Source organism: Aotus nancymaae, unplaced genomic scaffold (genome assembly GCF_030222135.1).
Source record: "Aotus nancymaae isolate 86718 unplaced genomic scaffold, 86718_ANA_hifiasm-v0.15.2.pri h1tg000016l, whole genome shotgun sequence".
Lineage (NCBI taxonomy): Eukaryota > Metazoa > Chordata > Mammalia > Primates > Aotidae > Aotus > Aotus nancymaae.
The window spans coordinates 55,180,209-55,194,762 of NW_026988428.1; the positions used below are offsets into that span (position 1 = coordinate 55,180,209).

General features: G+C 33.9%; 1 protein-coding gene across 10 annotated transcripts in view; it reads right to left on the reverse strand.

Annotated features, from left to right (window-relative positions):
• Window positions 1–14,554, reverse strand: part of SOX5 (SRY-box transcription factor 5) — a 1,022,042-nt gene that overhangs the window by 209,367 nt on the left and 798,121 nt on the right. For all 10 annotated transcript variants that reach the window (XM_064377351.1, XM_012457140.3, XM_064377349.1 and 7 more), the window contains one exon: window positions 13,092–13,178. In XM_064377351.1, the coding sequence (XP_064233421.1) occupies window positions 13,092–13,178 (87 nt within the window). The remainder of the gene's footprint in view (window positions 1–13,091; window positions 13,179–14,554) is intronic.

The window sequence follows — 14,554 nt, forward strand, 5'->3', positions numbered from 1 at the left end:
AATATAATAGTTTTTCATCTAATTAAAGAAGCAAGACAAAGACATAAAAAATTAATAGCTATAGTTATTAAGAGGTCAGTGCATTAGTATTAGTGATATGATTCTCCATTTCTTAAAAAAAAAGAAACTTAAAGATTTAAAACTAAGGAATTCTATGTTACAAGACAGCAAATATCTATTTAGCCAATCAAGTTTTAGACTGTATTCCCCATATGCCAATTCAGAGTCTATCTTCAAAAATAAAATATAGCTAACTGAGCAAATATTCAAGTTTGAGAACACAAATACACCAATTGTGAGACAATGTGGTTGGCAAATTGGCATCATACTATCATCGTGTAAGCTTATGCATAAATCCAAGATTTGGAGAAGTCATGTAATCATTTAATATTATGTTCAATTTATTTAAAACATGCCAATTAATCTTATTAAGTTAAAATTTATATTTAATATAAGAGAAATGTGTGCTGTTCACTGAAACAGAGATAGTATCACTTTTAATCCTTCTTTCAAAACTCACAATATAGACAAAGCCCCTATGATATAAAGTACTACCAGTAGGAGAGAATACCCTCTTTAATTACAATTTTCACTTCAAACATAAGACACTAAGCACTGTTTTACTCCTGCATTTGTCACCTGTATACATAATTAGATAGAAGGATCTGTTATAACTCAGTCACCCTTCTTAACCCCAGTGCATTTCTCCTACCAATTTAGGCTAAAAGAGTTTGTCCTATTTTAGGGTAGCAGCTATAGTTAGTAGCTTATAATTTTTATATGCCCATTTGGAATAGAAATAAGGGTTCTAATGTATTTTACATATAGGCTAGACAACAAATATCCAGAAAAGAAAATGTGTGAATAAGGCAGTAACCATTTCTCATACTCTATCTTATTAACAATGCCTATCCTTATTCAAGGCAGATGGTCTATAATGTGCTGCTAATAATTTATTATACCTCAGACAGTTGGATTCCATTAGAATGAATGAACATTAACTCTATGAATAATAGTCACATGACTATTATATCCTAATATTAAATAACATAAATATATCCTGGGAAGATTTTCTTAATGAAAATATTCATATGCTAGCAAGATAAACATCTTCCTACATTGTTAGTAGAACAGTAAATTTCTACCACATTTCAAGAAATACACACTAGGAATAGCAATACACATCATGTCTTAGAATGCGCATAACCTACAAAGGATAATTCTGCTTTTAGAAATCTAGCCCAAGCCTGGGTGCAGGGGCTTATGCCTGTTAATTCCAATGTTTTGGGAGGTCCAGCAGAAGGATCATTTGAGGCCAAGAGTTCAAGACCAGCCTGGATAACACAGCAAGACTCTATCTCTACAAAATTTTTTTAAAAATTAGTTGAGCATGGTGGTGTGCTCCTGTAATCCTAGTTACTGGAAGGCTGAGGTGGGAGGATCACTTGAACTCAGGAATTGTATTTCACCTCAACATGTGAAAGTATAACTTAAAAGCTTAAGCAAATCAGTGAATATTCAACACCTACAATTGGTCCTGCAGAACCCAATTAAGTCAGCCCTCTACAAAGGGGTTTCACATTCTACGAATACTATATTTTGGATCTATGTTTAGCTGGGAAAATAAAACCACATATAAGTGGACCTGTGGAATTCTAACCTGTACTGTTCAAGAGTCAACTGTATATATTTGGTGATGAGAATTAACAAATATCATTTTGTCATTAAGTATGTGAAAGTTTAACAAAATTTTTTTGTTTTCACTTAGTAATAAAGATGTAAATAAGATTTATTTCAAACTTAAAACAAAATTTCTAATTTTATAGTCCACATTCATTTCAAACTTTTTGAACCTTCAGCCCATCTTGTTGCATCTTAAGCATTTTTGCATGACTTCCCCGGACACAATTTCATTCTATTTCAACTCCTACTTAGCTAACCTTTTCTTCTCAATCTTTTTCACTGACTCCTCTCCTGCCACCCATAAATGCCCATATTCTTCCCAGTCCTATTCTTTACATTTTCTGGCCTTGAACTAACATGCTTTAACCTCTAAGCACTATATTTCAGCAATGCTTTGCATATTTTAACCTACTGAGTTCTAACATACATAGTCTCATAGTCAATGAAATAATATATGTGCCAACCCTAAGATTGTCCCCCAGCCCTAGTAACCCATATTTAGATGCAGAATAGGGTATCTCTGGGGGTGTATCTCAGTCACAAAATTCAACAAGCATAGAGTGAAACTCACCATTTTCCTGTAATTTTAAAGCATTATCACCAATCAGCATTCTAAAATATTTAAGAACATCTTGAATTTCCTTAGCAACTACCCATCCCTACATTGATCATATTAACCAATCACAGTAATTTTTTCTCAAAATAGGTTTGTTTTTCCTTTAATTTTAATTAAAATTATATTTTTCAATATTATGTTCATATTAGTAAATAATGATGATGAAGGAATATAGTAAAAGATCTCCTCCCAATACTGTCCCTTCAAAAGTAACCACTATTATTATTCTTTTGTGTGTCTTATTCGTGTCAACACAGACTTATGCATATACAATAATATTTCTCTATTAGTTTGCCAGGGCTGCCATATAACAAAGTACCACAGACTGCGTGGTTTAAACGACAGAAATTGCCTTACAGTTCTGGATGCTAGAAGTCTAAGATTAAGTTGTTGGCAGGGTTGATCTGTTCCAGGACTCTTTCCTTGGCTTGTAGGTGTCTGTCTTCTGTGTTCGCATTGTGTAAGTCTGTACATATCTCTGTCCAAATTTCCTGTTCTTATAAGGATACCAGTCATCTTGGACTAGGACCCACCATAATAAGCTCATTTTAATTTAATACCCTTTGTAAAGATCCTATCTTCAAATACGTTCATATTCTTAGGTTCTAGGCATTAGGACTTCAAAATGTGAATTAGGGTTGGTAGATGGGGAAGGTGCATAGTTCAGCCCATAAGAATGCCTTTTACACAAATGACAGCATAACATAAATACTGCTATACTGACTTAAAAAGAGCTCTTGTTCCAGCCTCCTTTCTCTATCTTCACTGCCATTTCTGTCATCTTTTTTCATGAATTTCTGTAGCAAATTTTTAAAATAGAACTTTTAAAACAGAACTTCCTGTCATCAATTGATCTCTGTACAAATCTATCCACTAAAACTGGTACCAAAATTACCTTCCTAGATAATAAAGTGATGTCATGTCAAAGTCTAGTCCTGTCACTTCCCCTGTTTAAAGACCTCAATTGCTCCCCATTGGCTTCAAAAAAATTGTCAAGTCATTATTATGAATTAATGAGGTCCTTCAAAATATTACCTAATCTTCCCACTTCCTCTGTGCATCCTAAATTCTAGCCAAACTGAATGTTCTAACATTACCCCACCACCACCACCACTCTGAGCACTTGCAGATGCCATCTTTAACTAGTGCCTTGCCTGGGCCAATCTCTCCCTAAACATTCATTCTTCATGTTCCAGCTCACGCACCTTGTTTTTTGTGGCTCTTTTCCTGATTTCCACGGATAACAGTTGTTCTCTTCTTTGGGAATCCACACAGCATATGTGTAGATCTTTATTATAGTATTGAATTGTTGCATTGTATTTTCTTATGTTCACATTTTTCTCCCAAAGTCAGGAGAGATAGCTGCAATAGAGGCAGCTATAAATGATGGACTTTTCTATTCTCATCACCTACTATAGGTAATGGCAAATAGCATATGCACTGAATATAGAAATCATCTAATACCGTTTAATGAATGACATAAAGAATAAAGTCCCTACTCTTTAAGCCATTCTCAAGTTTAAACATGCATAGGGATTCTAGTTTTGGCTTAAGAGAGTTGAGCCAAAAAAAAAAAAAAAAATACACTTTTGTGAAAGAAATCTTCCCTGTTTTTATGAAAGTACCAAACTGAGATGAAGAAGCCCGTCCCATGGCTTCATCTCTAAATTATCACATTCTTCATAGTCATCCCAAAGTGGTTAGGGAGGAGTTAATAAGTGGTCTGTGAACAATGGAGAAAAGTAGCAAGAGTCATAAGACATCTTTGATGTTAAAAAAAGTGAAAATAATATGAACTAGATCCTTGGAATATTCCAGAGGTCTCCCAACAAAAAGAGGAGCTACTCTTTATTCACCTAGATTCAGGTTTTTAAGAGTCATAACTAATATGTATCTATGTCTATATAGTGTATATCCCTATGGAGACACAGTCATATATATATGAACTTGTTCCATCTGAGTCAGAGAGCTAATGCCATGAGTTCACTTGTGTGTGACTAATAGTAATTTATTTTCATGTTTCAGTTACTTGCATTCTTGTATGTTTTGCTAGTTCTATGCTAGTTCTGTTCCAATCCCCTTAGAATGAGAGATTACTGAAGACACAAAATTATTCTGTTTCAGTCTTCCTCCTGCCTAAAAACTGCAGGCATGGCAGTCATTTATACTTCTGTATTCCATGGAAGCAGTACATGTCAGATTCCTTAATATAACGAGACAAAGTCATGAGAGAAGAGAACCAGCTTCAGTCATCGCCAGCTCAGTAAAAGACATCATGATCTGATATGGTTTGACTGTGTCCCCACCCAAATCTCATCTTGAATTTAGCTCCCACAATTCCCACATGTTGTGGGAGGCACCTGCTGGGAGGTAATTTAATCATGGAGGTGGGTCTTTCCCATGCTATTTTCATGATCGTGAATAAGTCTCGGTAGGTCTTTCCGTGCTATTCTCATGATAGTGAATAAGTCTCATGAAATCTGATGGTTTTATAAAGGGGAGTTTTCCTGTACTAGTTTTCTTCTCTTGTCTGCCACCTTGTGAGACATGCCTTTCACCTTCCGCCAGGATTGTGAGGCCTTCCCAGCCATGTAGAACTGTAAGTCCAATTGACTCCTTTCTTTTGTAAATTGCCCAGTCTCAGGTACGTCTTTATCAGCAGCATGAAAGTGGACTAATACATAAACCATACATTGCTTAGTCAAAATCCGGGTGTTCATTTTTTGTCTACTTCATCTTCTCTATATAATTCATTGGAAATTGATCAACCCTAGACCATATTATAAATCAGTATCTACATCTTTGTTTCCACTATTACTCCTTAACCCAGGTGACTATCATCTCCTGCCTTTACTACAACAATTGCTTTCTAGCCACTGTCTCTATTTCTACTTGTTCCCTTACTAAAATTCATTCTCCAAACAAACGTTTGCTTAGAAAGGTAAATCAAGTCATGTCATATGTCTGTATAAAACTGTTTCAAAGCTTTATTCTGCACATTGAATAACATGCAAACTTCTACCCTTACAAAGCCCTGAATGGTGTGGCCCTTGCCTTCTTCCCTGGCATCATCTCTTCCCATTTCCTCTTTTGCAAATATGCTTCTTTGGGTTCCTCTAATACCAATATGCAAACTTGCTCCCACCATAGGACCTGTGAATGTTAACTGTTATCCTCAGAAAACTCTTCCCCCAGATCAGATTGTCAACCTCAGCACAGTTGACATTTAGGCCAGACAATTTTCATGGGAAGTTGTCTTGCCTCCATCATCTAGATGCAGGTAGGATCCTCACCCTTAGTTATAATGCCCCTAGATGTCTCCAGATATTGCCAATTTCCCCTGGTGGAGCAAAATCATCCTTTTTAAATGACTAGCTTTTTTCTTTAATTCATTCAGCATATGTTCACAGGGCACCTCCCATGTGCCTCATACTGTGTTTAAGTGTTGAGGGTACTGCAAGTACAAGCCAGAAAAGAATGCGTGCCTTCAGATAGCTTAAATTTAAATGAAAGAGATAAAAAATAAATAGAGTCAAATCCATCCGAGGTAGTAACTGAAAGGCCAGCTCCCTGGAGGGCCTTGGCTGACCACTGAAATTATAAAACCCATCACAGCTCACCTTCTATCATATCACCCAATTTTTATACTATAGTAGTTAGTATTATATGTTAGATTCTTATTGATATAGTTATTTATTTATTGTATCCCCCAGTAGAATATAAGCTTTATGATAATAGGATACTATTATAATTTGTTTTGTTCAACACTGTATTTCCAGCATCTACAGAATAATGTCTAACACATGGTGGACACCTTTATACAGATATATTACCACTTATTGAATGAATAAAATAAATAAACTTAAGAACAAAGAAAAGTCCTTGATTAGCTGATACTTTACAATTTTATGCGCAGGAATAACCCCAATCAGGATGCTTGAATTAAAGATGATCTCAAAAACATTGAAATAATAATAAAAAAATACATGGAAATTGCTATTTTCCCAATATTGTTTTACTCCACCCAAATGAAGTAGATAAATGGCTTGAAATCAAATCATCAAAATCAAAGTGAACCATTGGAAACTATTGTCCAAATAAAGAAAAAGTAAAAGTAAACTCACTATAGAAAAGAATGTCCCAGAATTTTAGAGCTAAAAGTAAACTAATTACATTTCTTCCCTCAACAAACTTACCAAAAATTTAATTCTTTGCTTCAAAGTGAAAATCTTTGCCAAGCTGTTTTCTTTGTTTTATTATTTGTGTTTGTTAGACCTCCAGTTTACAATTTGGATGAGACTTTACTTGGTTTAATTTCTTTATATGGAAATGGTGCTTTCAACTGGTATTCCACTTAAAACATCTACAAATCATTGTGTTACCTTTTAATATTCTGCCTGATAAAGAACTAATACTAGGCTATAAGCTCTAGGAGGTCAGGAATCTGTCTACTAAATACTAATGGTAGTTGCTACCATTATAGCTCCAGAGCTACCGCATAGCAAAACAGATAACACCTTTTGTTGAATAAACTGAAAATATGATAAATAAAAACTAAGTTATTCTAAATTTGTAAATAAAGTTTCTTTCAGCAGCACTCTTATCCAATAAGAGAGAAAAGGCAGACCTCCCCTCATCAAAAAGGCTGAATGAAAATGGCACTGTTACAGCTCAAAAAAGGAGTATTTGGTGTTAGGTTATCCTATGTGCAAACATCTATTAATTGGTCCTTGACATTAAGAAAGAATTTAATCAGACTTTGATAAAATTTAGCTATATATTCTTTACTGCAATATAGATATCCCTCAGAAGTTGGTATTAATTAAAATTATGTAAGGAATACCATAGTTTATTACATGACTGAGTATAAATTAACTGATATCCTTTTGTACACTGCCAATACTGTAAGTATTCCTACCTTTTTAAAAATATGTGCATGATTTCTTTTGACAAGATAGTGTTGTTGTTTTTGCTTCAGTATCCTAAAAAGTGGGCCTTGACTTGGATTTAAATATATCTAATATAGAAAACTTTGCATTTGAAGGGTGACACCATTAGACTGAATGAAATAATTAACAAGTAGCTATAGTCTTCACCACTGTTGCCCCGTGGTGGATGTTTTGTTTCTGGGACATTATGAAAGAGACGTATGCATTATAATTTCTGTAGTGAGTACAAGGGTTATTCTTGTTACCTTCTTAAAAAAGTATTGCTCTATAAAACATCTTATTACAAAATGTTACCTTTTAATGGAGACAGCAATTTTAGGAACTTTTTCCAAGACTATTCCATCCACTTACTTATTGTACTTGAAATATAAAAACCATTATTTTTAAACATAACATTAAATCTGTTGCATTTGGAATGCAGTCAGTAATAGTTATCCCAAAACATGGCATTTTTCACTTGTCATTTATTCCTCAAATACGTATTACATTCCAAACTTTGAGTCAACAGAATATTAGGAAGTCTACATGGAGCAGGTCAATGTGTAAACAGACTAACAGTACAAAACTGAGTGTGTGTGTGCTAGAGACAGATCTAAGGACAGACTACCTTGGTTGCAAATTATAGAAGTTCTTCATCCAGGTTTAGTAGGTCCAGAAACGTTTCCCAGTTTTAAAGGATTCTAGAGATAACCCAGTCGAACTCTGTTGAAGACAGGCTGCTAAGCATTACATAAAAAACACATGTCTTAAAGGCAGTGAGAAGTTAAGTTCAATTCTTGACTCTGCCACAACTAGAGTAAGTGGTTTTAGATATTTAATTTCTGAATCTCAATTTCTTTATATGTAAAAATCAGAATTAAATAACTTTGTCACAATAATTTTAGAAGAAAGATGTTTACATTGTGCCTGTAAAAAGATGTTCACTAAGTAGCAGGCAATAAATCATAATTGTCAACTTGCTAAAACTGAGTAGATGAGGAAATAAATCAAAAGTGGTAGCCCAATTTCCACAAGTACTTGGAAGAATCAGCCCATGTAACGTCAAATCACTTTGGCTACACCATACTTTCCTAGTAAATTTTAGTACCAAACAGGAAAAGGTTTTAGGTTAATTGCATTACCCAATATTCTGTAGAGTATTTAAACAAGCTTTGGAATTCATATCTACAAGAAAACAGATAATGTGTTTATAATTATCTTAATTTAGAATCTTTACACTTCTTCAATAAGTCATTTTTTAAAATGAGAAAAATGTTGAGGGGAACATTTTTTCCAATATAAAGCCCAGATTAAATATGTAAGAGTTTAGCATTTGATTAACTTTATGTTTAAAACACACATTATTAAGTACTTTAAAAAGTACAAAGTATATAAAACTTCCTAATTGTGGACTGGACTATCAATATACAGATCAACTGAGATATAGTGGCCTATCCTTTTCTTACGATCACCAGTCGTATTTACACACTGGCATGAGGACACTGGCATCATGAGAGAGCAAGTCACTGGTTTATAGAAAATGAAGTTACTCTTTGCTTTTATAGACATCGCCAAACTTACTTTGAAAACTTATATTCTACATGCCAGCGGTCTTTCTTTAGTTCTTGGGAAATAGTTTTTACAAAAAGTGAAAACATTACTCATAAGAAACTACACAGAGGAACTATAAAACAAGCTTAGTAGATTAAAAACATTAAACATTTACTTTATTTAGAAGTAAATGACTACATGTTGTGTACCTTCCTTATGGCTGACTCTTGTATTGAACAAATTCCAGATCCAACAGTTCTCTCAGAAATAATCAACATTTCCAACCCCTTTGTAAAAATGTACAGATAGACATGTTTTAGGTTAATGTACAAATGTAATGATCACAAGATTACTATCTGTAAACCACGTGATTCTTAAATCTTTACTAGATTTTAAAAGAACATGTTTGAAGCAACTTTCGAAGTGATAGAAACCCTTATATATTGAAATGCTGAAATGTTAGTTTCCATGTTTTTAATTTATAAAACCTATAGGATCCCTTACTAGATTTTTTACCTGGGATCTGATTCCTATTTCAAGCCTGCTTTTTCAAATCATCTAATGTTATTTAGACATAATTATCCCTTTCAAGCCACTTACTGACTCTATATATCTTCTATCTCAAACGTTTACATGCCACATAAAAGATTATCTACTTTAATCCACACTGAATCTACATTGCATATGTCTTTAATTCATGAGCTCTGAAAGGCTATAGTATTGCTGAATGGATTATCTCCTTGAATCCCTTATTGGCAGTTCTAAAAGTGTTTGGTGTTTGCCTTTACAGCCCGTCTTCTAGAATACACAAAATTTGAGCCATGCAAAAGAATCAATTGTTGCATTGTATCAAATGCCCCCAGCACTTAAGTTAAAAACAGATTCAACATTTTATGGGCCTAAATTAATGCACTGTAACCAGAGTCAGAAGAATTCATCATAAATGCTAAGGGGAAACGAATCAGGCTCTAAAAAATTCTTAAAATAAGGCAGGTAGAGAAACTTGTCTAGAATTTTTTAAAGTGACCTCCCGTACACTGTTCTGCTTTTATAAGCCTATCAAGATAAAAACAATTGAGAGTATTTTGCATGCAGATATTTGTGTTATAATTCTACAAATAAATATTAAGTCAGCAAAATACAAATTTTACAATCACTTTGTTGAAAAACAAATGACCTGCTTAGATTAGTTAAATCCGCCATGGATCCCCAGATACTCTCCTCAGGTGAGGTATCAATGCAATGACCTTCTGTGTAATGGAGTTCCATGCAAGCTGAAACTGTGTGTGACTACTGGTTGCCAACTGGAGTACAGGCATTGTTTCCACTCCCTACTCAATAACTATGAGACTAAAAAATGTTTCTTCACCTTTCACATTATTGTTACTCAGTGCTTCTGATATAGATAAGGGCAAAAGACTCTGTACACTGGCTAGTTACATTATGTGACTGATAATTAAAGAAGAAACAAATGATTCCTTTGGGCAGCTAATCGGTCTATAGCATATATGGACTGCTGCTGGCAGAACCTCTCATTCAAACTGTTTTGTTCTGCAAAACCAGATTAAGTGTCCTTTTTAGGTGTTTGCTAGAGGATTGTTTGTAATGTGACTTTAAAACCTAATTCACATTTCGAAAGTACCAGAGCATAAAATAATATAAATTCTAACAGGTAAAATAATATAACATGAAAAATAACTTCATGCTCTTAGAAGTAGGTGATCTTTACTAATTCACATTGTTTCTTGAAAAATGAGATTGACTTTAAGTGGCTATGACAACTATCTATTGATAGCTAAACTCTCCAAATCAAATGCTATTTACTTTTCCTATTTTAAAAAGTTCATCATTTTTACTTTTTGAATATTAATAGTAAGAAACACTTCTCTAAACTCTTCCAAGCTATGATCGTAATATTTGTCCAAATGCTCTGAAACTAATTCACTGATAGCAATTTAAAAACCGCACTTAAAATAAAGCTCTGTCCTCACTTGGCTATAGTATGAAATATTCAGAAAAGGGCACACACACACACACGCACACACACTCATTCACTCACATATCTCCTGGAACTAATTAAAAATTAAATGAAAAGTGGCTAATATAAATGGAGGAGAAAAGTTTCCAGGCACACCAAGGCTCTGTGAATACTGTAAGGGCTGTAAACATCCTAACATCTGCAAAGGTTCTATTTAAATACATTATTTTAAATTAACCTTAATAATCTAATAATTCAATATATTCATAGTTTCAGATAAAAAAATTTACATATCCTTCCCTCCGTCATTTAGACAAGTATATGAGAACAGGAGACTTACATCTTTATTTGCCTCAAAAAATAGCTGCCCAAACAACTAAGTCATTGTTCTTATCTAACTTCTGAAGTGGCAGGAAAACTACATTCCTGGGCACTACATAATCTTTGTGCCTGACCCCCCAAGAACCTTTAAGTCAAATTCATTTACCCCCATAGGGCAACACACTATTGTATCCTCTCCACTTTCTACCACCTATGAACAATGGATAGTAATTGCAACTGTCATGGGCAGTCAGTAGGAAAAGTAACCCAGTGCTATTTTCCAGGTTTACTGCCAAACCTGAGCTGAGCACCTAATAACCATGCCCTGAACAGAAGAAAGACCTACAGTTGCTTTTAAAATGCATCAGAAAACAGTTTTTTGAACAGAACCAGAGGACAATCACCTAACTTGTACTCTGAATGTGAAGCTTAAAAAACTCAAAATTAAAGACAGAAACTTCTTTTGTGATTGTACTGTAGCTTCCTAAACTAACCCCCAAGGCAAGCCTGAAAGGGACAGCTGAGCTTTCCTCTAAGCTTGTCATCACTGCTGTTGCTGCTTTTAAGTTTGACTTGTGAAGGAAAACAAGGGAGGGAAAAAATGTTTGTCCTCCATTGGAATGAGATCAGAAGGCTTGGAAAAGGCAGTCTTCTCAGCTCTACTCTGAGTTATTACCCAGGTCAGAGGAGAATAAAAAACCTTGGAGAATGCATCTTATGCCTCAGGGGTAAATGGGTTAAAATCCATCAAAATAATATAAAGGACCTGCTGCCTCTGAAGATGAAACTTCTCAGTTCTCCTTAAACTTTGTCTTCAAGCTCTTTAAGGCATATTGATTCTAATTCATTTGAATTTGATTCCATTGTAGATTTTGGTTACTGAATTTGTTGATTAGCACCAATTCATTTTCTCATCATCTTTTCACAAGTAATCATAGCCTAAATATATATAATTCCAAATGATCTGCATGAAAACTGAAATATTCAGTCAAACATTTTCTGGAAGTTTCTAGACATCCAGATGTTAATGTCACATAGGCCAAACATTTAAGACCGATGTTTTGCCTTGTTCCAGGATACACTGATGGAGTAAAGCCTTAAGAGAGACAATTGCTTATCTCATTGTGAAAACACTTGCACAGACACACATATGCAAAAAAGTTATTTATACTTATATTTCTACATGTATATTAATATAAGTCTGGTGATGTTTTAAATATATATTCAGTCTCTACCAAAAATGTACACAGTAATATATAACTAAATATTTTATACTGATGACTAAGTATCTTGACTTTTTCAAAATTAATCCTACTGTAGTACTCAGATTCCATCTCAAAAAAAAAAGAACTCAGAATCTTAAGTGTCCCACTAGCCACAAACAGGAAATTACAGATTGCCTAATGTTTTGAGAAAACATACTTTTAAATTAATTGAAAGGATAATTTGCTTTTACTTTATATGAGGAAATTAAATCTTCTCCCCCTTGTTATTAGAAGTTTATTAAGATATGAATATTTTTATAGAATTTTTTAGCTGGATATTTGTTGATTCAAATAAAACCAAACAAATTGTTACCCTGATTGGTATAAAACAACCTTTTATTATGCTCTCCCATTCATCATTTCTGGTTTTAAATGTAGGTCATACACACCCATATTTCCTATATGTAAAATGTACAAAATCATCTTATAAGATACAGTTTTTAACCTTGCTGTAGGTACATTATTACTTATAAAATAAATAAATTTTTTAAATTATGAAAATCAAAGCCTGTTAGAGGTATAGTGGGGTGATTCTATGAAAACAACGTATCATTTATTCTATAAGGCACAAAGAAAAAAGAATAAAAGAACCCTGCTACATCCTCCTTCAATATTGAAAGAAGAAACCCCAAACACAGAGAACACAAGAAGCAGAAGGGGGTGAGGGCAAAAATACTTTATCACCATTAATATTCCTGAATATCAACTTCATTGGTACATTTTGGATCAAAATAATCACGCTATATTACCTTTTATTTCGCCAAAGTTCCCCGATCCCATTGCAAGAAGCTTGTCTTTCCAGTCCTTTGAGAGTAGCTTTTCAATACTGGGGGTTTCTAAGTAAAGAAAAAAAGAAGTAAGCAAATCAACATGACTCTCCTTACAATGGAGCTCATTAAAAGTCTATCTGCTAAAAATAAGGCCATTCCTATCCCAGCGCACTTCATAATGGCTTCATCAAAAAACTGATAACAGGGGTGGAAAAAAAGAATGTGTTTTGTCACCTGCTGTTTCAAAATCATTAGCTTTTTCCTCTTGCGGAACAAAGCCATACTAATTCTTTATGACAATGGGTACACATAAACCTTGCAGTTCATTGTTTTTCAATTTGGTGAACAAATTCTTGCTATAATGGATGCTTGTCAATTTCAGGGTGTTAGTCTGCAGTCAAAAAATAATTATGTTGATAAAATGCAGAGTAAAAAAAGGCAAAGAATTAGCTCTTAAATCTGCTACATGTAATTATATCCCTCTGTGTGTTTACAATTACATCCACTTTATAATATGTGTTTAACATCGTGTGGTGGTAAGCACACGGTGGCAAGATTTGCCAGTATCTCGAACATTAAAAAAAAAAGTTGGTATAAAAGAAGCTTTAAAAAGATTGCAAAATCTAGAGAAGTGAGAAATGCCTATAATGGAAACCTATTATTTGCTTATTTCAGATTTGTATCATACTCTTTTAAAATGCCCTGTATTGGGACAGGGCACACACATTTTAGAAAGCAAGGTCTGCTGTAGTCTGGTATTTGTGTCTACATATAACATAGTTTTTGACCTTTCGTTTTGTGTTGAATTTTAATGTATAAGTAAATATAAATGCTAATAAAAACTCCCAAACATTAAACTCAGTTTCAAACAATATAATTGTATATTCTTGTCAGCATTTAGATGGGTACACAATTACAATGGCTTTCAATCCCACGATTAGCACTGCATTCACTTAGAAAATGGAATGTACTAAAAGATAAGTGTCCCAGTATGCTCCATCTAAATAACAATACCCACACTTATTATATAGATCTAAGACATACACTGCCATTCTCCACATTGGTGTTTATGTGTATTTGTGTTTGTTCAGGCATTTGTTTACCCCCCACTAGGAGCATAAAGGGAGTACGTGTTAACTTATCAAAGGGACCGTCTGGCCTAGACACCATAATATTATTAGAAACTGGTTAATTTTCCCCACAGTAAAATACATTTTAAAGAGTTTTCTTTATCATGTTTAGCTAATGCTATCTACTTTTTCCAGGGCCCCATCTTTACAGCAATCAGCTAGCAGTCACAAAGCCTGTGTGGAGTTTTCAACAAAGCAGAGATGCAATTTTCCATGGAAAAAAAATATAACATTATGGAACACTTTTGTCTCACATGTCAGAAACTTGTGGAAAATAAAATGGTGAAAAGCTCTGAATGATTACTCTTTTAC